At 35.7% G+C, this 25,180-nt stretch overlaps 3 protein-coding genes across 4 annotated transcripts; 2 read left to right on the top strand and 1 right to left on the bottom strand.

Annotated features, from left to right (window-relative positions):
* The first annotated feature begins 2,846 nt into the window (after positions 1–2,846).
* Positions 2,847–6,013, top strand: LOC104095670 (protein METABOLIC NETWORK MODULATOR 1). Of its 2 annotated transcripts, none has more exons than XM_009601843.4 (3): positions 2,847–2,987; positions 4,440–5,573; positions 5,671–6,013. In XM_009601843.4, exons 2-3 carry the CDS (start codon positions 4,491–4,493, stop codon positions 5,782–5,784), a joined length of 1,197 nt encoding a protein of 398 aa, XP_009600138.1. In that variant the 5' UTR covers positions 2,847–2,987; positions 4,440–4,490; the 3' UTR covers positions 5,785–6,013. The 2 variants fall into 2 exon arrangements, with proteins under 2 accessions (XP_009600138.1, XP_009600139.1); XM_009601844.4 differs by having other exon boundaries at positions 2,872–2,987; positions 4,449–5,573.
* A 468-nt stretch (positions 6,014–6,481) lies between these two features.
* Positions 6,482–14,757, bottom strand: LOC104095669 (uncharacterized). Its single transcript, XM_009601842.4, has 11 exons — positions 14,357–14,757; positions 13,833–13,954; positions 13,369–13,529; positions 10,507–10,579; positions 10,368–10,398; positions 9,493–9,782; positions 9,026–9,274; positions 8,250–8,351; positions 7,983–8,033; positions 7,736–7,823; positions 6,482–7,032 (listed from the first exon to the last, which is right to left on the bottom strand). Exons 1-11 carry the CDS (start codon positions 14,532–14,534, stop codon positions 6,863–6,865), a joined length of 1,515 nt encoding a protein of 504 aa, XP_009600137.1. The 5' UTR covers positions 14,535–14,757; the 3' UTR covers positions 6,482–6,862.
* Positions 14,758–16,649: 1,892 nt separating this feature from the next.
* LOC104095668 (DEAD-box ATP-dependent RNA helicase 32) lies at positions 16,650–23,725 on the top strand. The gene is made up of 8 exons (XM_009601841.4): positions 16,650–17,200; positions 19,457–19,732; positions 20,546–20,869; positions 21,162–21,353; positions 21,484–21,639; positions 21,765–22,183; positions 22,491–22,654; positions 23,177–23,725. Exons 1-8 carry the CDS (start codon positions 16,826–16,828, stop codon positions 23,506–23,508), a joined length of 2,238 nt encoding a protein of 745 aa, XP_009600136.1. The 5' UTR covers positions 16,650–16,825; the 3' UTR covers positions 23,509–23,725.
* The last annotated feature ends 1,455 nt before the right edge of the window (positions 23,726–25,180 follow it).

Here is a 25,180-nt window from a genome sequence, read left to right as displayed (position 1 = left end):
TCCAAAATGAAGAGAGAATCATCTTCTTTTATAGAATGTAGAAGGGGTCCTATGTGAAGGGAAAAGGGAGGGAATAGGGAATGTCAGCTGAATTTTAGGAGATAAGGGCACCTGTTGTAACTGAAAATGGACAGCTGTCCCTTAGCATATTTTTCCAGCCCCTTTTCTTTCTGAAATACTGCATTTTAACCCCCCCCCCCCCACAATGTTTGAGAATCCAAAGAGAGGATTATCGAGAAAACTTCTTGAGATTTTTACTTATCTATATTACTTTTGAAACTTATTTACCCTCTATATTGAAATTTTAATTTAATTGCAAGTTGATATACGATTTATCGTCCATCTACAAAATAATGCATTAGCCTCTAATTTTACCTTGTTTTTCCTTCCCCATTCCACTCATCTCTCTCAAGAAAGGATCCCTAATTACTAATGGCAATGGCGTTACTAGTGGCCTGAAATTGACTCAAAATCGAGATGCAAAAAAATATGAATTCAAATAACTCAAATCAATTACAAGAAGTGAGCGAAGTGTTAATATAAGGGGAATGAATTTGATTTTCAGTGGCAAGTGTAAATATAAGGAGAATGAACTTGATTTCCTAGATACTCAATTAAAATTAATTTCTGAAATACTCAATTACTGAAAAATGTCGAATGCGTTGTTCACCCACATAAGATTTAAAGTTTCTCATCACCATCTCTTTAATGAATAGTCATTGACAGCCATTAAAAAGTTTCGAGGGTTTAAATTCGAAAATTAAATTTTGTGAAGTTGTTATTTGTTTGGATTAGGTGTTGATGCAAATGATTGGGAATATCCTTTGAAATTTATATCTCAATTTTGAGAAAATTTGGTGAAGATTCGAGGTGATTTTGGTTAGAATTTCAAATTGAAACTCGAAAAAGACGACATAAATAAATTTGTATATAATTTGTATGTCTGGTATAAAAACGATATATATATATCACTAACATAGTTATATACAAGTTCTATATAAATTGACCGGATTTTGTTAAAAACAATTGTACTCAAGTTGTAGGTAAATTGTAGATCTTGATCGAATTTATATATATTTTATAAAAAAAAAATAGTTACTTTTGGTAAATAGAAAAATATAGAAAAACCGAGTAAAATAAGTTTGAAATTTCGTACATATACGAAAAAGTCCCAAATTTCTTCCGACCCAAGCCCAATTCCGCATGGCCCAAGGAAAATTGATTTTTACCTTCCTATACACTATTTGAAACTTTATTACCCTCCCTACTCAAGTTTCAATTTAATTATATAGGCATATACAATTTACCAATTATATACGCTTTAGAAATTAAATGAGTATCCCTTTATATTAGGAATTGAATAAGGAATCAATTATTTCTCATCCTTATTCTCTCTCTCTCTCTCTCTCTCTCTCTCTCTCTCTCTCTCTCTCTCTCTCTCTCTCTCTCTCTCTCTCAATCTCTCATTTTTTGCTCTTTCCCCAATTTTTCTTCCTCTGATGCCCTCTATTTTTTATCCTGTCATGTTGTATATATTTTAATGGAATTCATCAATGGATTTCAATCGTTTTACTATAGAGTTTTAACTTAGCAATTTCCTTTCATGTTGCACAATTGGTGTTCAAATTGAAATTGTCAATCAATAAATTTTGAAGGTGTTTTACTCTCCACCATTGACAGCCATTAAAAAGCTTTGAAACTTTGAATTCGAATTTGGGTTTTCAAAAATCATTATTTGTTTGGATTGGGTGTTGTTGCAAATAATTGAAAATATTGTTTGGAGTTTATATCTCAATTTTGAGGGTGTTTGGTGAAATTAGACTTGATTTTGGCTGAATTTCAGATTAAAACTCGAAGAAGAAGAACATATACATAGTTCAAATTTTGGAAATATAAATTTTATACAACGATTCATAGATTATACAACTATTTTTTAACTTTCATACAACATTCAAATAACTATATATATGTTCTTCTTCTTCTTCGAGTTTCAATCTTAAATTCAGCCAAAATCAAGTCTAATCTTCACCAAACACCCTCAAAATTGGGATATAAAATCCAAATAATATTGCCAATTGTTTGCAACAACATTAATCCAAACAAATAATGGTTTTTGAAAACCCAAATTCGAATTCAAAGCTTCAAAGTTTTTTAATGGCTGTCAATGGTAGAGATTCAAACACTTGAATACTAAAAACTCTTTATTGCTCATCGTCTAGGAGGATTTTCATCCAACTCATTTCATCCAACTTTGGACAGTAGTACAATGCTTCAACAGAGCCATTAAATGGAAAAGTCAATCACCTTCAAAGAGTTCAATACCAAATTTAGTTTGTGACTGGTTCAGGTATTTTGTAGCCAAAGTTTATCGTTCCGAGGCTCATAACCCACTTGATGTTTAAGTAAATCTTGCCAGTCACTCAAGCTATTCCAACAACTCAGCACGATCTAGGATTATATACTTCGGGTCTATATTTTTCCGATGACGGGAGCTGCTATTGCCACCACCAGATACTCAAACGTGGTTAACACTATTTTTCCCTTTCAATTAGGGCGGGTAATATATAAAATTAGGATAATTTTATTAAATAAGTTTCAAATATTGTATAGGAATGAAAAAAATTAGTGCGCGTAGTCCAACTACAAAAATCGATGGGCCCATTGGTCGACAAGACACATGTCGATTGTTGGTGGCCCAACTAAGCATCACAGCGGGGTTATTCTATCTTTTACCAGCAGTCCAAAAGCAAAAAATATCATTAAATGCCACGTGTTAAATACAAAAACACCAAAGCCCCTAAACCACGCCACCCGAGGACCCCGCTAAATAAGTAGTACTAGTTATAGCAGCAGATTACACTAATTAATTATCGGAATTATCTAAATCTCATTCTCTAAATCTACTCAACAAAATCTTAGGGTTCCGAATTTACTAGTATTTTTTCTTTAGCTCTGAAGCCTCTCCGTGCAAGTAGCATGTACTAGAGGTACTGTTTTTTCTTTGCTTTTCTTTTCTGTTTTTCATTTTTCGGGAAATTTCCGGAGAATTTGATTTCGAATTTGTGCTTCAGATATACTCTGGTGATTTCTAGCTTCCTCTTTTGTTTTTTGAGGTTATAATAGCTTTTATTTTTAATTCGTGTCAAAATTTGGATTTTGTGTGTCTCATATGCTGGCATGTTTCACATTCAGTAACGAAGCTTGTGGAAATTAATTTTTATTTCGGCTTAGTTCAACTTGTTTATATGCATTAATGTAAACTCACTAGGCGTTTGTGAGATGCTACGTATACGACTAAGTAATTGTTGCATGATGTCGTATACATTCTTAAATTAGAAATTTTCTCAGGTTAAGGATTGATTTTCTCACTTTTAGACAAGTAAATCCTTTGGGAGCTCCTAGAGCTTTTATTCGTATTCCTTGGCTTGAGAATGTACTGTATACTCTCTCTGGTTCATTATATGTGTTACTTGAGTAGGCACGAAGATTGAGAATGGAACCTGTTTGACTAGCACAAAGTTTAAGAAAGGAAGAAATACTTTTGGAACTTCTAGGCTTAATCATGCCATCACATTTGTGTGGCTATAAAATCATGTCTTTAAAGGGTAAAATGGGAAGTTTAAACTTAAGTTGTTTACGTACATAAAAAGGTTAGTTCTTATTTGGAACAAATTAAGAAGGAAATAGTATCGCATAAAATGAATCGATGGAGTCCTTGGTATTGATTGTCTTAGAGGATTAATCAGAGAAGTTTCTGGAGGTGGCTAGTGATTGTATCGGAATGATTTTGCAGTATTTATCAGCAATTTTGAGCGGTACTTGTAGTGTCTTCTGATATTCTTAGTATTGGGGAAGAATGGACTTCATGTTTTCGCGGATATCAATGATGTAGCTGAGCTTGTAATTGATTGCTCTGATAGTAATTGTCTTGTTTGGCTCATCACTCCGCTCCCTCTCTCCCTTTCCACCCTGGTCAACTGAGTATGATTTGGTTGTTCAGCTGCATCCATTTGTATCTAACTTGGGGTCATATTCACCAATGAGCTACTAATCTTCATCTCCTCGCTTCTGCTATTTGAAGATTTCTAGACAAGTTTAATCTATGTTATGTTGATTTATCTTATTCTGTAGATGCTCACTTATCAAAAACCTGTACTCCATTTCTATTACTACCAATTAATTAACTGTCAATTAAGTTCATCAATATTTTACCGTCCACTTCCAACTATGAGCCCAAATTCTGCAAAGTATTGCGAATTGTGTGATCCTCCTGGAACTGAATGTCCTTTTTTTCCCCGGTTTAGGCGACCACAAAGTACTGTCCTAGAACCAAAACACTATGGGACACCCAGTTTAATCTTGTCGGAAGATCAAATGTACCATCATTTATTTTCTCTGCAACTTGGCTGAGTTGAAAGAGTTAACTGATTTGCTGGCAGGTACTGCAGAAGACTTGCGAAAGGCGGACATTAGACCCTAATTTTGTGAAAATGAGCCAAGCTGTTCAAGGGGACAACTCCACCGCCCCTGTTGCCCTTCCTTTGAAGCGAAGAAGGGGTCGCCCTCGTAAAGATCCTAGCCTAAAGCGTGTAGGTCGACCTCAAGTTCCTCCACGTTTTGAGCTAGTGCAAGAGATCCAACCACAGCAAGTAAATAGAACAGATGGGATGATAGGTCAGGCTGTTACAGGTGTTGTTGAGGCTGCATTTGATGCTGGTTATTTGCTTAGTGTTAGAATTGGCGACTCCAATACGAACTACAGGGGTGTTGTTTTTAAGCCAGGACATTATGTTCCTGTCACAGCAGCAAATGATGTAGCCCCACATGTTCAGATGATTAGAAGAAACGAGGTCCGTCCTCCTGCTGAAAACCAAATTCAAGTTTATGGCCAAAGGGCTGAGCGGAATGGATTGCTTAATGTTGGATCTAGGTCCTCAAAAAATAAACAGGTAGTACCACATCCTTCAGTCCCTCCAGTGGGTGCCAGAGGCACAGTGGTTCCTGTTGTGCTACAACCTGTCAATTTAACAAATGGATTAGCATCTAGCCAAAATCCTGCACACCAAGCTTCTAATATGGAGTCTGCAAGAGAGAGAGAGGTCCAGATGGTTGCGCCATTAGCTATGCTGCCACCTGACGGATCAGTAACCTGTGGTCAGGTACCACCGATACCAACTCGTGAAACATTTCCTTCACAAACTCAAGTTAGCGACAAAGTGGCAGTAGGTGCTGGGCAGAAAGAGGGTGGCTCTCATAGCAAGGGAACAGAAGTTGTGCAACGGAAAGAGGTGAAACCAATTTTATCAACCAACGTTAGCATACCTGTTGAAGTAACCAAGGGGTCTCAAGGATCTGCTCCGCCAGCGAAAACAGATACGAGAAATAATGAGGCCTCTCATGAGTTGTCAGCAGAACAGTCACCTGTAGGACCCAAACGAGATATTCGTGACATGAATCAGGTTCCCTCGGCAGAACCAACTGAACCTGTAAATCCCTCTCTTCATACCCAGGCTATATCTGTTTCAAAGCCGTTAATGAATTATGGGACTGGCAGGATGACTGAACTTTTACAGGTAAAGTAACCAAAACTTCAATAATCATTTCGAGCTCTAGAAGTTTACTACATCAATAAAGATTTGTCTAGGTTCTGAAATTTTTTCCCACATGAAGGCTGTGCAGGAAAATCTGATGGAGAACCAGCTGCTTCGTGCTGGAGAATCAGGTCTCGGTGTGACAACTATCCCAAAAACTGATAGCAGTAAAGAGGAGACTAGTGTTCAGTAGATCTGGCAGATTGTATAGTGCTACTATGTTATTTAACTACCTTATGAAATTGCAGCTGGTCCTTACGTGGAATTAGTCAGATGGCGGATGCGAAAAGACCATAAAATAGGAAGCAGCTCCGGCATAACATAAAGCCCGTCTCTTTTATGTTTATAAATTCAGACTAGAAATATGCATAATATTAAACGCTTGTGGGAACTGTTTATAATGGTATATTATCATCTCCGTACGTGTCTGCCTTGCAATTCTATTGAATAATTATACTATGTGGCTATGTCAAGGTTGCCAAATTAAGCAAAGGTGACCACTTGATATTATAGATTCTGGTTTTGTACTTAGCACAAACTTGTTTTATAGCTTTCGCTTTGAATGGTAGGTCCAATGTAACTATATGGATAAGTCAACATTATAGCAGGTTTTATTTCACATAAAAAGCGCCCCAATTTTAGCCAGATCACTCGATACTGTCGTTTTGGTTCACCGGGCAACTGATTTATTATATTGACTTGTCTTAAAATTTTACTTAATATTACCAGTCATACTCACCAAAGAACATGTTATAGTTTGGGGACCTGTACATCACAGAATATTTAAAATTGAATCCGAGGAATGGCTTTGACCAAAATCTAGCTTGACCCCAAAAATGAAATGTGGACATGACATGTTTGATAACCAAAATACACGGCAAAATGTAATATAATGATCAAAATTAAACATGGAGCTATCTGTCACTATTAATTTCAATTCCACTTTAACATCCGACATTCAAGCTGTATGAATCATACAAAAGGTGCGATTTTGACGCCCAAAAATTTGTTTCCTGCAGTTCAAAACTGGAAATCTATCTCCTTCGGATCACCACAAAAAACAAGAACCCCTGTGTGAAGTCCTCCTCTACCTTCTTACAAAAGCAACTGTGTAACTCAATATACAATGTTAATGCCTCTCTCTACTAATAAAGAATAACCTGCTCATACTGTAAGACTGGAAACTTCAGAAAAGAATCACCCTGCCAGAGATTGAGAACAAACGAAAAAAGAATCTCAACGGGCAGCATATTTCAACTACAGAAGTATATTCATGCAAACTTGTTAGGCAGAAATCCATTAGATCCTGGGACTTGCATAGGCCGTATAACAGGAAAAGACGCCTGTGTAATAGGAATGCTTGGCATAGTGAATGGTTGTTGTAACCCTGTTATAACTGGTGGAGCCATATATAACTGCAATGCTTGCGTTGCTGTACTTCCTGCAACAAGGGATGTACTAGGTTATTCTGCCAGTAAAATACAGGCAACTTATAACAGTACTATAATGTGTAAATAACTGTACTTAATGTGCAATTCCAGGTTGATAGTGCAATATATTAGGGAGAAATGTGTATTTATTAACACTACTTTAACAAATCCAAATCCACAGCACATCAATGTTCAAGTGATAAATCATTGCAGCAAGTTGTAGTCAGTCACAAATTGTTGTTCACCATCTAGTTGAAATCGCAAGCTAATGGCAAATAGGAACACAAATTCATACTCAACAAACATATTATAGCGCTGATATGGAACCGGTCAAACAAAAAGTAACCTGCTACGGTATCAACAAATGCTAAAACTTCCTACACATTCTATCTGCTACTACTGACACTACTGTAGGTCTACAATTTTTGGGTCATCTACCTTGTAAAGGAATAATGCTTTAAAAGGTCATCCCCCTTAGATCCCAGTGTGCAAGCTTGGACCTTTGATATAGTAATTATCTACAACTACTAGCAACAATTGCATTTAACTAGTCGTTACATTAAATCAGACAGTAAAGCATTATGCATTCGAACCTCTGAAAATAAGTAGTTGAAGCTACTAGAAACTATTGAATTGAACTCGAGACTTACCATTCAAAACTATAAACATTTGGACCACTTCTAGTTATACCATTAAATGTCCACGAACACGTACCTTGATGCTTAGGAGGATGGACCGGATGTGGAATTAATAGAGGACGTGTGGATGCTTGAGAGAACCCCACTGCACTCTGAACAACATCCTATAGACAAGATATCAGACAGAAAAGAATCAGGAAATTGCAACGCTATAAACACACACAGAACAGCAGATGGAGGAAAGTGATAAAGGGCCATCCAAGTTCTATTAAAAGTCATAAAAGTTGTCCCAAAAAAATACTATACAAAGTAATTCGTCTTACATGAGAAACGGGATGCATATAAACAAGTGGTCCCAACCGTCCAACCATAACCTGACAACATGAAGAATTTTAGAAGTGACATTAACATCTGCAACCGTCTTACAAGCACAAAAATAACAACAGGATGGCATGCTATTGTCATAAGGACGTCAATTTAATAATAGGGCCACACCCCTCGACATGATAAGACTCAAGGACTCTCTTCTACTTTCCAGCCTAACAAAGTAAATGGCTTCAGCAAGAGAGTGCCATGCTAATTTCCCTTACATTTTGAGAATTTGGATGCACATAACCGGTTGCAGCCTGAAGGTGATGATACTGACCGGCATACCTAGCCTGCTGATTCCTGCTTCCCATGTATCCAATAGTCTACATGTTAACAAAGATGGCTTCAGAAAAATATGCAGCAACATCAAAACAGTAATAATTGATTCTATGTAAGCATGATGTAAAATAATACATGTGATTGATTTCATTTGTTTGATATTAAGCTGTAACAACTAATTTGAAAGGGCATCTGACAAGCAGCAGCATTTTGGTAAACTGCGTACTATAATATCAAGAAACAGACCCAATTGTTTTTTTCTACCTTCAACTTCTTTATACAACAGAAGATATATCCTATTAGCACATGATTTATGATAAATCATTGTATAAGAAAGATTTTTCTTTCATTAACTTTTCATTTCCTTTTGTTTTTATCAACATATTTATCAATTGCCTTTTCCTAAATGTATATCAGTGACATAATTAGATTAGATAAAGCACAGAATTGCATAATAGCTTCCATTCAAACCGATGGGCTAGTCTCCAAACACCAAATTATGGAAGTGCGATGTGGTTATGTTAGGAATGCACATTTCTTATGGTCACTATGAGATGGTTGATTTAGGTACAGAAAATGGCAGTCAATCAACCAAAAGGATTTCGTAATCAATGGAATAATCTCAGTTACTCAGAGAAATAACTCTAGTTGTCAGAAAACTAAAGAAGGGGGTGGGGGCTGCATCTTCAAAGTAAGATAAATAATCATAATCACATACCTGTTGAGCATATTGTACGTCCAAGCCACCATTTCCAGCTGCCAAATTATTATAAGGAACAAACTTAACTGGCACAGATGGACGAGAAGCAAAAGGGGTGATTTCAACTTCAGGCTCAGCTGTAGCCACCGGTACTACAGGACAGGAATCTGGCATGTACACCATTGTTGGCATCACATGAGGAGTAACAGTTCTATGCTGCAAAGCCGATGGAGAAAATATCTTTGCCCCAGGGTTGAGCTTAGACTCCTAGAGAGAAGGAAAATCAACAGTAACAACTCACAAATCATCCTAGACAATGATTAATACAGGAGTAAGGATAAAAATTTCCAAAAACTCAAGTACCACGATAAGCTTGACATCACCATAAACCTACTGAAAAAATTAGCTTATATAACTATGTATACGAATGAACAAAAATTTTGATCATGCACCTGCAGCAACTGACCCCACTAAGTTCACTTTACCTTCGTATTAGCATTATGAATTGAACTTCGTGGAGGCGCCAAATCAGCTGGAGCTGATGATGAGCTGACGCAAGAGACTGAGGCAATTGGAGCACCAGAGGAAGTAGGGCCCAAACAAGGAGTCTTGCCTAGAGTCTGCTGCTCATGGCTGTGCCTCTCATTATTCCGATCATCAAGTCTGATTGAGGAAAGAGGAGGACTACCAGAAGTTATGCCATTTGATGACAACCCTGAGTTTGCTTTGAAGTCAACATTCTCAATGGCAGTTGTTTGAGTTACAGAAACATCCACTGCAAGTGAAAAATTTATAATACCATTCATGAATGACATTTTTTTTGGTTTATGATAGATATGTACATAATATAAAGAACTCAAAGATCTCATTATCTACCAACAATCATAATTTCGTTAAGAGTTCTTTTGCAGAATAAGGAAATAGCATGTTCAAATAAGGATTCCCTCTTCTTCTTTTTTTGAGAAGGGCAACTAAGGATTCCCTTCACCATTAAGTCTTTAACAACACGGAAAAAGTCACAATCTGTGAAAGTGATTTGATATTTTTTCCTTTTCTTTCGTCTTACTGATATGCGGGGGGAGAAATGGCTTTTCCCATTTTTCCAATTTCTCCTTTGGTGACTCGGTGTCCCATCCACGAGGACAACCCCCTCTTGTCCATTGATTCGATTCTTTTATAGCAATTTTTAATTGGTTATATGGAGTTAAGAATGATGGGAAGCAGAGATTAGGTTGATTATGATTCATCATGAAACTCGGTCAACGAGAGACTACTGCCTAATCTTTTTGCCACCCATCAAGAGGGGTCCGCATGAAAAACTATGATATTGCGAGAACTAAAGCATTAAATCAATACTCACGATTTGAGCTTGAGCCTTGAACTTCAAGGATCTACAAAATGAAAAGAAAAAAGAAAATAAGTGCTCATTAACTAATAACAACGAAATCACAGCTTTTTATCTCTCACTAGATGTTCAGACAATGATAGGATTAACGTACAGTTCTCTCCCTTAGAGACTCATGGCTTTCCCTGCAATCACTTTGCTTATTGATTAAGACATCACGCACAAGTCTGTCATGATTGACATGAATGGAGAGTTGTTAGTGCTCAATTGACCATAGAGAGGAGAAAAATTAAGGTTATGAGAAGTGAGATAATAATCTCATGAGGGAAATGGCAGAATCCAGCAGGTATTAGATATTGGGATGACCTTTCCCTAAATTTACAGTTCATCAGATAACAAAACTGCAGATGCCAGCTACAAATTGTGTTGATGACTTGATTCAGCGGTATTTAAATAATAAGATGGTTACATGCTTATCTAGAAAGTAACTTATGCCAGAAAACCTCATTATTGACTTTTCACCAAAAAACGACATCCCTCTTTAAAAAGAAAAGAAAAACCTCCAGGAGCATATGTCCATCAGGGAGAGCAACACTATAACTAAATTCAAATTCAATGCAATATGGGCCATCATGAGGATCATGCAAAATCAGATCAATATAGGAAGTATATAAATCAATAAATCAATGGACTACCACTCCATCCCAAACTTGCTATGGTCGGTTTTATGAAGCCTCTACAACCATCTCGCTCTATTAGTACCCATTTATTCAAATACCACTCCCTCCGTCTCAAAAAGATTGTCTTAGTTTGACTTGGCATAAACTTTAATAAAAAAGGAAAGACTTTTGAGATATGTAGTCTTAAATAAGGCATAGCATTTGTGTGATTATAAAACTTTTGAATCTCGTGGTCTTAAAATCTGCCATAGAATTTATGTTGCTATAAATGCTTCCTATTAAGGAAATATTGAAAGGTGTCTAAATGGACTAATAAGGAAATAGTGCCAATCTTTTTGAAACAGAGGGAGTACGTAATTTGTCTTTCAAGGTAAATGAAGGGTTCTAAAAAAAAGAGAGGTTTTCTAAGTGTCGTACATCTCCTTACCAGTGGCGGAGCCAGAATTTTCATCAAGGGGTGTCAAAATATAAATAATTAGATACATCGAAAAATCAAGGGGAGTCAACGTATAGTTAATATACATAAAATTAAAAAAATTATCTAGCAATATAGTGTATATTTCCGGCGAAGGGTGTCACCCCTTCGCTTGACACCCCTTGGTTCAATGTGGCTCCGCCACTGCTCCTTACACTGTCTTACACTCACCTAGACCAATATATAACTCTCCAACTGAATAAATTGACTAGCAAAAACCAGATCGAAAATAAGTGTAGCAACTAAAACCTTAATCCCAACTAGCTGGTATTGCCTATATGGATCCTTTGCTTCTATTGTGATTAACTCTTAGCTAAATCAGCACTAATTCCTAGAGACTGTAGATATTTAACACACTTTTCTCCATGTGATTTAGGTTTACCTTGAAGTCTTTAAGGCCTTTAATAATCATAAGTTAGACTTATGAACCGCTGCATACCTAGAAACTGTAGATTTTTAACACACTTTTCCTCCATCTGATATATTTTTTTATTTTTTTTTATGTTTACCTTGAAGTCTTTAAGACCTTTAATAATCATAAGTTAGACTTATGCACCGCTGCATATGGAGGTTTACATACTTTACCATCTCACCCTTTATTAGATGTGATCATTTCTATCAAATTTTGTAAGCATCTTCTTTTTTACGACTTTCATCTTGTAGGTCCAATATTCGCTCCTATGTAGTATTTTTGGTTTCACAGCCGTTCTATAGCAATGTTATCAACAGCAAAAAGCATAGAAAAACGCCAAGTGCTTGCTCGATTTTTAGCTCAAAGCACAATTATAATGCGAGCTTTATTGCAGAGATGTGCAAATGAAGTGAAAAATAAAAATATATATGTAAATTGTAAGGCAAGAAAAACAAACTATAAATACAATCAGCAATTATATGGACCAACATATTGAGACACTGCAATTAATTGGAATGTACGAAGAAAAAACCATATCAATCAACTCCAAAAACGACATTAGATTTATGATTCAAATATGTGAAGAAATGGATCTTGGGCCAAACTCAAACGCAAAAGCTAGCTAGCTCATGAGGAGAGGATTGCCCAAGATCAAATAAGGAGACCACGACCCATTCCCTCAACCAATGTGGGACCTGACAAAATACAACTTTTGAATTTAGACTAGTGACTAATTCTTAATACATTGCTACTCTAGTATTCTTGATCATTAATATATTTATCCATAAAAAAATTATTAAAGAATAATATATCTCTGTACTGTCAATATTTATTCTTGATATTGTTCTTTTTAAGATGGAACGCATGATTAATGAGTGCTGCCGCCTGCAGTAAGATGCTACTTAAACGAGGCGAACCACCTAACTTGTGGTGCACCGAGCTTCAAGGTCTAACTGCACCTCAAACGGGCCTCTTAACAACAGTATTATATAGAGCTTATCTTTCACTTTATTAGGTATCTTCCTATCACATAACTTTCCTCTTATAACAACCTCTGTTAAGTCATCAAAAAACTATGTGATAGGAGAAACAATTACATTCGAGTGAGCAAGCTTTTTCCACTTCATTTTTTATCGTATAAGATTTCCCCTTCACTTATCAGCCTATTAACGAATAAGGATATAGTTAACCAGAATTAATTAAGAAATTATCTTTAATGTTATCACTTCTCCGCTCTACAGATATTCATCACGTTGTTTTCAATAATTTATTTTTGATTGGCAAGGAACAGGTGGGTGATGACATTGCTTTCTAAAATTTAAGGGCAAAATCTAAAGAACAAGCCACAGTCATGTCTTCTGGAACAATAGGATGCTCTTCCATGCAAAAGCTAATAGATCACGAGGCATTTCCAACAAAGAATCAATAACAAGTCTTGGTAACACGAACCTTTCTTTACTAGCTTTCTTTGCATCCACGGTAGACTCATTTGACTTTGTTGCTCTTATCTCCTTCTTTGGATATTCAGGGCAAGTGATATTGCTAGAAATGGTTCCTAAACTATCCCCATCGAAATGTCCTGGAATACTATCGGCAGATAGCATAACCCCCTGCCAACCACAAGTATAAGTAGAGAAAAAAGGATCAACCACCAGTTGCGGGAGCCACATGTTAGGGATTGGGTTCAATCCCCTTCATCCCAAAATCACAGTGTGCAATAGGGTAAAAAAAAGTACACAAAAAAAAAAAGTTTGAATCCCTTGAAATTTAAAAAAAAAAAAAAAGGGGGTGGGGGTGGGGGGTTTGGTGTAGTGGTAAAAGTAGTTCAAAATTATTACATGTGGCATTTTACAGGTTTTGAATCACAGCAGCAACAAACATACATTGCAAAATTGGGACGTCCAAAATCATACCTTTGCGACAACTTGAACAAGATCTTCAGACAGAATTACGAGTGTCTCTATGAAATTTCCACGAGCAATATTTGCCTTTCGACTACCCTTCTTAATCATCTTTGCTCTCTTCAAAACAATAGCTAATCCAAGTAACAAACACCCAAAAAAAAAAACAATCAATAACTTAATCAACTAAGCCTTAATCCCAAATTAGCTGAAGTTAGCTATATGAACCCTATATAATCATTCCCTGCTACTCCTCTCTATGAAAAAACAGAAAATGTACAGAAAATCAAAGACCGGAAGTCTTACATTCCTCATTTAAAATAATAAACTATAAATAAAAAAACTATAAAAAAAAAAAAGATAAATGAAAAAGGCCTGCAAAAGAACCCAGAAGAATTTTTTTTTGAAAAACTAAGTCCAGATCGGATGCAGAAACTGATCTAGTCCAAACAAAAAAGCCTCGAATAAACTACCCAAAATCACAAAAACGAAGATAATACTATAAGAAATCAAAAGAGGGTCTTGAAAAAACTCACCATAGTCATCATCTACACAGGCAGTGTGAAAAATACCCGAATAAACAGAACCATCTTTGACATAAACATCAACTGGGAGGCCAATAATACACATAGTTGTGAATAACAAAGCATCGCTCAATGTAGCATCTACGCCGTTCTCTTCCGGCGCCAAAAATCCTCCTTTTTTGCAACCCATAGCTCACTTTTTGGCACTTTTAGACCGACTCTATATAACCCCTCGTATATATTTCAAATATATTGATTTGAGTATGTCACTTTGTAGTATATGTATATTTCGTATTTGCAAATAAATCTGAAGAATGAATTGTTTTCTGTTCCTGGTATTTTTTTATGGGAGATGAGGGGAATTGAATCGAACGTATAACAAAGAAGAACAAGTATACACTTACAACAAAAACGGGACTGTACCTTTGCTTATGGAACATTTTATTTGTTATTGAAATTTTGCTTAGATGCCCTCGCTACTTATGACATTTCTATTATTGGCTATTGACATTTTATCTTTTCGGATTTGCCCGGGCTAAATCTAGAGAGTTCTACCAATTGACCAACAACGACGAAAAAAATTAATTGACCAATGAGGAAATTGACAATTTGAAATTTGGGAGCTTAGTGAGCTTATTAAGAAAAATAAACTTCAAAAAGATGATGGAATGGAATAGACTAACATGCTGATGTAAAATAAGTTGTAAATGTTAATATTACTGTTTATATAAAAGAAAATTATGTGATGAATGAACATTCACGTTAATTAGATATATATGGCTGATTACTCTTTCTAAAGGTTCTATAAATACAAATCATGTTAAATCTCTTCCATTCAAACCACCCTTCTCTTTGGAGGTGATAATGCAGAAATGAAGAAATCTAATAGCACTATAATCTGATAAAATTATTAATAATGTCTATATATTTGATATCATGTCCTAACAAAAAGCATCTTTCAATTGAATCTCGCGTTCTCTTTGGTGTCAATACCTCTTTTTTTCCTGACAATGTTAATCTTTTCCCATCTTCTAGTAGTTGCAAGCATATTTGAAGGAAAAATATATTCTGAAATCCTTTAATTAAAGTTGGAACGAATTTTGATCTTCAAACTTTGAACATGATTAGTTTGATTTTTTTTCTTGTGCGCCTTAGGAAACATCATAAGACCCTTTCAATTGGGAGAACTCAATCTTGGATCAACATGAGATGATGAAAACTATTGAAAGAATAAATTCTTAACCATATGGTTTGTTTTTCTCCTAGCTCATCATTAGTTTTAGCAAAAAGGAGAATAGTTGGTTTAAATTCTATATATAAACCTATACACTGCTACCTTGTTGCAACGTGCAAACTTGCTGCAAAAAAAGGTTCAAGTTGTATATTTTACATTGTTGGAGTTGCATCACTAGTATGCTACATAGTTCTACTGTCCAATTATCATTTTTTTTTTGTGATCCTTATTAGTTAATTATTAAAAAGTTTGATCCAAAAAATGACGTTTTAGCTTTAATTATAGAATTTAATAGTACATGAATTATAAATAAATAATTATAAACTAAAAGACTCAAAATAAATATTTTATTAGTAAGATAAGGTGGTTATAAAATTAGTATCATTCAATTGATTCTATTAATTCGCGAGGAATGTTTTAACAGTTGTGTACTTGAACAAAGTTTATCATCAAATATTTTAAGAGACGTAGTAGCATTTTGTATACTATTCTTAACTAAGCTTACACAATAATTTTCAAGCTCAGACTTTGTTTGTTGAATATGGCACAAAAAATCTCCAATATTCTCAAAGGGATAATATGATACAATTAATTGTTGTAGATGAAAAACATACTAACAACTCTTTCAAATGAATATTTTATATCAAATTTTCATAACAAATAACTATAAACCGCTAAAATAATAAGAATTTTCTTAAGAATATACTAACTTTTACCTTTAGAAAATAAAGAAAAGAGCAAGGTCGGATCATGTTAAACAAATTAAGTTAAACTTTTTTTTTTGACACATATTGACTGACCTTTAACATGTATAAACTCTATCAATTTTTAAAGGAATTACCACCAAAGCTCGCATGCAATGATACTAGTGCAAATTTCTTACACAATCGTGTCGTGTGAGTTCAGTTCTCACTAACACCCTTTTTCTTTTTCTTTTCCGTATCCCAATCAAATTTTTATAAATAAAAAATAAAAAATTGAGCAAATTAAATTGCGATCCGTTTACCTATAAACCTGTTTGACCCGCCCATCTAACACGTCTGTTGGCCCGAGTCCGAACCTCTTAAAATCTTCCCAAAACCCTCCCCTGCTTTAAATTTCGCCGTCCGTTTAATTGTATTACATTTCCCTTCCGGCGAGAGACCGTCTCTTTCATTGAAACCCTAAATCTCTGGGAGAATCACCATAACTCTCACTTGGCTCTGCTAATTTGAAGAACACAAAACACAGAAATCCATTGGAAAGGTATGAGAAAGCACACGCCTAAGTCACGTAAAGCTAAAATACAGAGCCGCTTATCAGAGGTTCATGAAATTGAACTTCTGGAAGCATGGATAGAATCGGGTAAACCCGAATCCGGTTCCAACCCGCTATCACTTGAGCCATTACCACACAAAGCTCCGGTTGGATGCCTTCCTGATGGTTCGTTCTCTAGGTACGCCGGTTGTGATAGGTTCAGCCAGTTGCCGGTTAGTAAGAAAACTAAGGATGGGTTAATTGATTGCAAATTCAAAACCATGACTGACATTCAAAGGGCTTCTCTACCACACTCTCTTTGTGGCCGTGACATACTTGGGGCTGCGAAAACTGGTTCCGGAAAGACATTAGCTTTCGTAATTCCGGTACGTTTGCAAGTATTTTTTAGATGATATTTTAGAGCTTCAATGTATTTTAACCTGTTATAGTAGGTTAGTTACCATTTATTTTAGGTTACTAATCCATGCTTATGAGATAGATTTACCTATAGTTACCTTTTAGATGACATGATATTGTAAATATTTTTTGCACCATTAATGCATAGAACTTAAACTCATAACTTTTTTCACACTTCTAGTCTTTCAGTCAAAATTTGGATTTTTATTCTCATCAGTTGACTTGGGTAGTGAATTATACATAAATGAATAGCTATGTTTTTTTTTTGATGAAACATAAATGAATAGAGGTGTTAGTTATTGGATTGTATCCATGCGAGATGAACAAAAAGTGATGGTGTTGTACGTAGTTCTTTGATTTATTTTTAAAAAAGGCTGTTATCTCAACATGACACAATATTGCAAACAATGGAACCTGATCAATTACTGCAATCTATAACTACACCAGCTTAACAGAAAATTAAAAGGACTGGAATGAATAAATGATGCTTATGCCATTGTGTTTTTGGAAGAAAAAGAGATAGATGGATACGTTACGGAAGGAGAAATGGATTCGATGAAGAATTGAAGATGGAGTTTTGTGGGGAATATGAGATTGGAGTAGTGGAGTGAAGCAGCAAACAATAACTTATAATTTGATACTAGTGACTTAAATAAGAAAGCTTCAAGCTAAAAAATGTGCATCCATAAACTGTCTGAAGGAAAACAGGTATGAGGTGCCTAGTACTTGTAAAAAATGAGGTGCCTAATTCAATAAGAGTCAATGGATTATATACCCTTTTTTTTGTAATAAATGCAAGAGAAATTGCAACCCGATCATGACAATTGTGTCTCTGGTACCAAGAGGCTGACCAAAACGTAGGAAGACCTATTCGCATCCAAGGGTGTGGCCTAGTGGTCAATGAAGTGGGTGCAAATCTTGGAAATCAGCATTCAAATTCGAGCATAGGCAAAAAATATTAGGTGATTTCTTCCCATCTGGTGGGACAGATTTACCCAGTACCTGTGCTGGTGGAAGAAGTAGGTACCCGAGAGAAGAGTCGAGGTGCGCACTAGTTGGCTTGAAGGCTTGCAATAAAAGAATGTAAGGAAATTATCTATTTTCTGTTAATTAAAAAAATTGTCTATATCCTTCTCCAACTCAAAGTAATTTGAGTCATTGTCTGACCAAACTCTTTCTAATTCTTTTGACATGAACTTGGCTCTATGGAACTACGAAATCTTAGATGCTATTAGCTGATCTCCCTGCCCAAAAAAGTCATGATTCCTCTTGAAAAAGTTAAAAGTGGTTTATCGAACAATGTGTACGAGAGCATTGAGAGCAAATGAAACATTTTACCATACGAATCTTCGATGCTATTAGCTGATCTCCCTGCCCAAAAAAGTCATAAAATTCTGCCTGACAAAGTTAAAAAATGATTTATCGAACAATTTGAACGAGATCAAATGGAAATGTTTTACCATGTTTTTTTTTATGATTGTGTAGTGCAGGTATTCTATTTGGATTTGGCATGAATGTTGACTTCACATCATATGAACTGTCATGTGATATAGCTCTTATTCATGGAAAATCATCCCTTCCTTGACAAAAGAAAGTAGATGTCCAATCTCTTATGTGGAATGCTGCTTAGATGTCCAATCTGTTGGATAATAATGGTGGGAATAATACAAGGATTATATAATAAAAAAAGGGCTGCCCGGTACATTGAGCTCCCACTATGCACGGGGTCCGGGGAAGGGCTCGAGGATTAAATAATAACGGGATTTATTTAATGGATATACTTTGGAAGATGTTTGGTTCATTGGACTAAAAATGAGATATACAGGGTATAATATAAAACATGTGCTTGGTTTACGACTTTACGTAACTTTTATTTCCAATTTTAACTTGGGATGTTTTAAAGGACTTTGGAAGAAGAGCCGCGGAGAAGGACATCTTTGTCCTTTTAGTGTTTTGTCCCGGGATTAGTTAATCCCTGGATTCCCACCCTCAATGTGGGATAGGATAATACCACAATGGTGGTATAATCTAATCCGGGGATTTGTTTGTTAATCCCGTATTCGAAAAGGCAACCAAACACGAGATAAGATAATCTCACATTTTATCCCGGGATTATTATCCCTTATCCCACCAACCAAACAAACCTTTAGTTCTTTAGTAGTATTATATCTTGTTTTTTTACCCATCTTAATAAATTAAGCCACTTAATTAGATTTGATTTCTAGGTGTTAGAGAAATTGTATAAAGCTCGATGGGGAGATGAGGATGGTGTTGGATGCATCATAATGTCTCCCACAAGGGAGTTAGCAGGGCAACTTTTTGACGTACTGAAATCTGTTGGGAAGCATCACGGCTTTAGTGCTGGCCTTCTAATTGGTGGCCGCAAAGATGTTGACACTGAAAAAGAGCATGTTAATTCGCTGAACATCCTGGTCTGCACCCCTGGCCGGCTTCTTCAGCATATGGATGAGACACCAAATTTTGATTGTTCACAACTTCAGGTCCAGTTAACAACTTTCTCCCTCTCTGTATCGTCATGAATTGTTTTCTGATTTGCTCCTACTTTATTAATGTTAGTATAACTACCTTGCACGGCAGGCAATGCTGTAATTTGCTCATCATAGCATTCCAATCGTATTTCTATAGCATCTAAGGCACTGATTGACTCTCCTTTTTTCCCCTTAGAGGGTTTGGAACCTGCTTCTCCTTTACTCTGTTTTTTTCTTGGAAACATAGCTATCGAACAGTAATCTGATGAATCTAGTATAATATTTGAAATTATTATCCTTCATCTTTTGTTTATTCTCCTTCAATTGTTTCTTCAAAGACACTGCCTTTCTGTAATTTTCTGATATATAGATGCACATATATGTGTATTTTTCTGATAAGTAGTATTCTTAGTACAAGGTTATTTGTTTTTTATTGGATGCTCTTATAAAATCTACCAAATTGTTTCATTGTATTTTTTTTGTTAGAGTCATCAATCGTATATCTTTTATTGTAATTGCTTTTTGATTAATGCCTTGTCCGCCCAAATATTTGAAAAGTTTGAATCCTCTTTAAAGAAGACCACCCTGATGTCTTCATTTGTGCTACTTAGAAAATAAAAAAGTATGTGTGTATTCATTATGTTAGAAAGACCAAGTAAAAAAAGATATTTTTGAAATTACAAATCGTATGTTTCGTATTGCTTTGCATCCTGCTGTTCGCTGTCTTTTGACAGAACACTTGTGTACCTGTCTTCCTCCTATATGTTAGAATTATTATGTTTATTTAGTTGGTGACTTGGGTACATTTTTCTGGCTAGGGAACAGGTTTTAGTTCTTGATGAAGCAGATCGTATTCTTGATGTGGGGTTTAAGAGGGAATTAAATGCAATCATTTCACAATTGCCTAAACATAGGCAGACCTTGTTGTTTTCAGCAACTCAGACTAAGTCTGTTCAAGATCTGGCAAGGCTCAGTCTGAAAGACCCCGAATATTTGGGTGTGCACGAGGAGTCTGATACTGCAACTCCCAACCGCTTACAACAAACAGCAATGCTTGTTCCTCTCGATAAGAAATTGGACATGTTATGGAGTTTTATAAAGGCACATCTTAATTCAAGGATATTGGTTTTCCTATCAAGCTGCAAGCAGGTATCTGGAACTTCTTCTTAGGGTTTTCTAAAATCGAGACTTTACGGTGGAGAACTTTTTATCGTGGATTTGACATGAATATTACACTTAAACCTAGAGCACTGGAAAAACGAGTTTACTGCCTAATGTCGAAAGCACTGATTACATTAGTTATATCACCAGTTTTTTAAAAAGTAAAATATCTATCTGTATATTGAATCAGGTTTCAGCGTATTCAAAAGCTCAAAATTTTGCTCTTATTTTTCTGTGATTTATTTCCTTTTGTCATTTTTTATTGTTTCCCATTCAACAGGTAAAATTTGTATTTGAAGCTTTCAAAAAACTCCGTCCTGGAATTCCCCTCAAATGTCTTCATGGAAGGATGAAGCAAGATAGAAGGATGGGAATTTACTCCCAATTTTGTGAACAACGTTCTGTTTTGTTCTCCACTGATGTTGCTTCAAGGGGGCTTGATTTTAATAAGGCGGTTGATTGGGTTGTCCAGGTTAGTTCTTAATGTTTTATAGTGTCGAAAGCCTGATATGTAGTTATTGATTTTTCATCCATTAAAGGACATGGATGCTATTGTAAGAAAGTAGAAATTTGACATGCATTTGACGCAATTTCCCTTTCAGGTGGACTGTCCCGAAGATTGTGCCGCTTACATACACAGAGTTGGCCGCACTGCTCGATACCTTTCAGGGGGAAGATCTCTTTTATTCGTGATGCCATCTGAGATGAAAATGCTTGAAAAATTGGAAGAGAAAAAGATTCCCCTTCGAGTTATCAAGGTGGGATTTCATCCACTTTTGCTTAACCACTGAAATTGAGGACATAAAATTATACTCTCTTTTCACATGCAGCATATGTCCTGTTGTTGGCTGATTATCATTTTTTTATTAATCATGGTGAACAGGCAAATGAAAAGAGGATACAGTCTGTCTCCGATCTACTTGCTTCTTTATTGGTCAAGTACCCTGACCTACAGCATCTGTCTCAAAGGGCTTTTGTGACATACTTGAAGTCCATACACAAACAGAGAGAGAAAGAGATCTTTGATGTTACAAAACTTCCAATTGATGAATTCTCTGCTTCGTTGGGTCTTCCTATGACTCCAAAAATCCGCTTTCTGAAACAGAAGCTCAAAGGGAAGACAGTGTCTGAAGCATTATCTCTCCTGCCAGATGACACAAGCAATGACAATTTGTTGGAACTTCCAATTAAGAAGCCTGATACAGGTAAATCAGAGGGAGAGGAAGTGGAGGAAGACCTCCTTCTAGCTAAGGAGACACAAGAAGTAGGAGAACTCAAAATTAACAGCAAAGGAGATGATATGTACGTCAAACACTTCTTGTATTGTCTATTTAATGCGTGGAACTTTCTTCTAAGCAAGAAGGCATTAGCTAAATTGAATGGATTTGTTGCTAATCTAACTTGCGTTGAATGGTGGAACTGCCATTTTGGAAAATCTTTCATTAAGCAATGATCTGCTGACCTTAAATGTATGATGATATGATGTTTCATCTCCAGGATACTCTTCTTGCAATTCACATTTCTCTTAGCTGCTGCTCTTTTTATATAGTGTTTATAATCTTCTTTGTGATTGATTTTGCTTCCTGTTCTTGTTTGAATTGTTTTGTAGGCCGGCCACTAGAGTTTTGAAGAAAAAGAAACTAAAGATCAATGTCCACAGACCTGTAGGGACAAGGGTTGTGTTTGATGAGGAAGGAAACACTTTACCACCTCTTGCAAGATTAGCCGACACGAGCGGTGGTGCTGACTCTGTGCAGCTTAACAAAGAAAAAGGTGCGACTGATATATCCAAGAGTCTCAAAGGCTTTTGTTCCAAGATCTTGTACTATCTGAGATTGTTTTTATTATATCCAAGTAATATCTAGGAAAAACGATAGAACTTTTGCTGCTTTTGATCCAACACTTTTGAACTTGCATTATCGAATCTACCTAGCTGTTTCCTGCGTATTGTGCATAATCCGCAGCAAAATTTGGTTATTTGATCATAGTTCTGTTTTCAGGCCTGAAGTGATTATTTTATTCACTGATGTTAAGTCACTAGATATTGTATTAGTTCATCTCATTTTCAATTGTGAGTTCGAGTCACCCCAAGAGCAAAGTGGGGAGTTCTTGGAGGGAGGGAGCCGAGGGTCTATCGGAAACAGCCTCTCTACCCCAGGGTAGGGGTAAGGTCTACACACTACCCTCCCCAGATTCCACTAGTGGATTATACTGGGTTGTTGTTGTTGTTGCATCTCATTTTCAATTGCATATGTTGCTTTCTTACACTTTGTTTTATTCTTGTCGACGATGCAGTAAATGAGAGATATGCTGAGTTGAGAAAGAACTTGAAGTTGGTCGACAAGGAAGACAAGGATTTGGACCGCAAACGTCTCAAAGAAAAACGAATCAAGGAGAAGATGAAGTATAAGAGAGGTAGAGAGGAAGAGGAAGATGAAGAACTCTCCGGGTCAGACGGGGAACTCTCCGGAGGTAGAGTCAACAAGAAAACCAAGATTTTTGACAGTGATGACGATGATGGCGAGAAACCAAAGGATATGGCTAAAGAGGGTATTGCTGCTGACGCTATATCTGTGGCAGAGCAAGAAGAGTTGGCTCTGAAGTTGCTAAGTTCTATGAACTCGTAATGGAAGAACATTTTGATAGCTGAAATTCATATTATTCTCAGCATAAATTTTGTTATAGTACCTTGAATAGTTCCAACAGTAGAATTTATTGGGTAGCTTACAGGGGAACATGAAATGATTGGCAATATGCCAGTTGCTTTCTTGCACAATTTAAGCAAAATGTAATGTTTTTGTGCCTGAAAGATAAAAGAGAATGTTGTCTTTTTGCAATAGATAAGGTTTTAAAATGAAAGTAACTATTTTTGGGAAATTAAAAAAACGACCTTTTGGTTACAGTCACTAAACAAGGAGTTCTTATGTCAAAGAAGTGACGAATAAAAGCGGTCCCTTTTGGGGATAATTTACTGATCAAGAATTGCAATTTCAATGTTTTAAAAGTTATTACTTACGTTAAAGCATTAGGAATTCGAATTTTAATGCATATTTAGTTGGACATTTCTTTTCTAAATAACTTGGGATTTTTACACCAATAGCCGGTCAAATTCACTTTATATTTTTTCTAGCTGATATACATAGAGTATATATGGTTTTACACGTATTATACACAATTACTATATATTTGCCGGTTTATTTTTTATTAAATGGTTGGTTGGACGATTATTTAAATTAATTCTTTAAATAAACTATGTGAAAATATAAATAAAAGTAATGAATGACAAAAATATGGGGCTTTTGCATCTATACTCGATTTTGGACATATACCCACTTTGCAAAAACAATTGCAAGCCTACCCATTTTACGATCAATTTCAGACTTATCGGGTCTGAAGTTAAATTTTTTTTAGTCTCAAGTGAAAGAATTGCACTTCCGATGCACTTAAGGCCAAATAGGTCTGAAGCGTAATCAATGGTTTCATGCACTTAAGGCCAATAAGTCTGAAGTGAAAAATTGCACTTCAGATGCACTTAAGGCCAAAGGTCTGAAGTGCAACAAATGTTTTCCTACAATTAAAGCCAATAAGTCTGAAGTGAAAAATTGACTTCAAATGACCTTAAGGCCAAATAAGTCCGAAGTGCAACCAATGGTTTCATGCACTTAAGGCCAATAAGTCAAAAGTAAAAAATGCACTCCATATATACTTAAGGCCCAAAGGTCTGAAGCGCAACAACCGTTTTCCTACACTTAAGGCTAATAAGTCTGAAGTGAAAAATTACACTTCAAATGTACTTAAGGCCAAAAGGTCTGAAGCGCAACTAACGTTTTCATGCACTTAAAGGCCAAATAAGCCTAAAGCGTAAATTGCCTATAAACATAAATTTGTTCTTCGAATTTTAATAATTCAATATACGATTTAATACCTAAATCTACTCCAAATGAGCTCAATTTTGAAACAAAACCTCCAAATATCATCAAGAACAAACCCCAATCATCAATTTATCAAAATAACAATAAATCTAACGAACATATTTTGCAATTAAGAAAAGAAAAAGAAGAAATCCTAAGCAATAGTAAAAAAATAAAGTATCGTAACGGCTCACAATTGTAAAACATCATAAACTACCTTAAAATATATTCACAAACACCATATAAAATCACTGTTACCCGAATAAGAAGAAAGATAAGAAAAAAACCTGAAGTTGTTTAAACAGTGGGTACAAGTTAAAAAAAATTAAAAATGAATACATGTTAAATGGGGGCGACCAAATAGGGCGCACACGCAATTTTTATCAAA

The sequence above is a fragment of the Nicotiana tomentosiformis genome, chromosome 7 (assembly GCF_000390325.3).
Source record: "Nicotiana tomentosiformis chromosome 7, ASM39032v3, whole genome shotgun sequence".
NCBI classification, from domain to species: domain Eukaryota; kingdom Viridiplantae; phylum Streptophyta; class Magnoliopsida; order Solanales; family Solanaceae; genus Nicotiana; species Nicotiana tomentosiformis.
The sequence above is the reverse complement of the archived record's forward strand: the minus strand, read 5'-3'. Positions and strand labels throughout refer to the sequence as shown.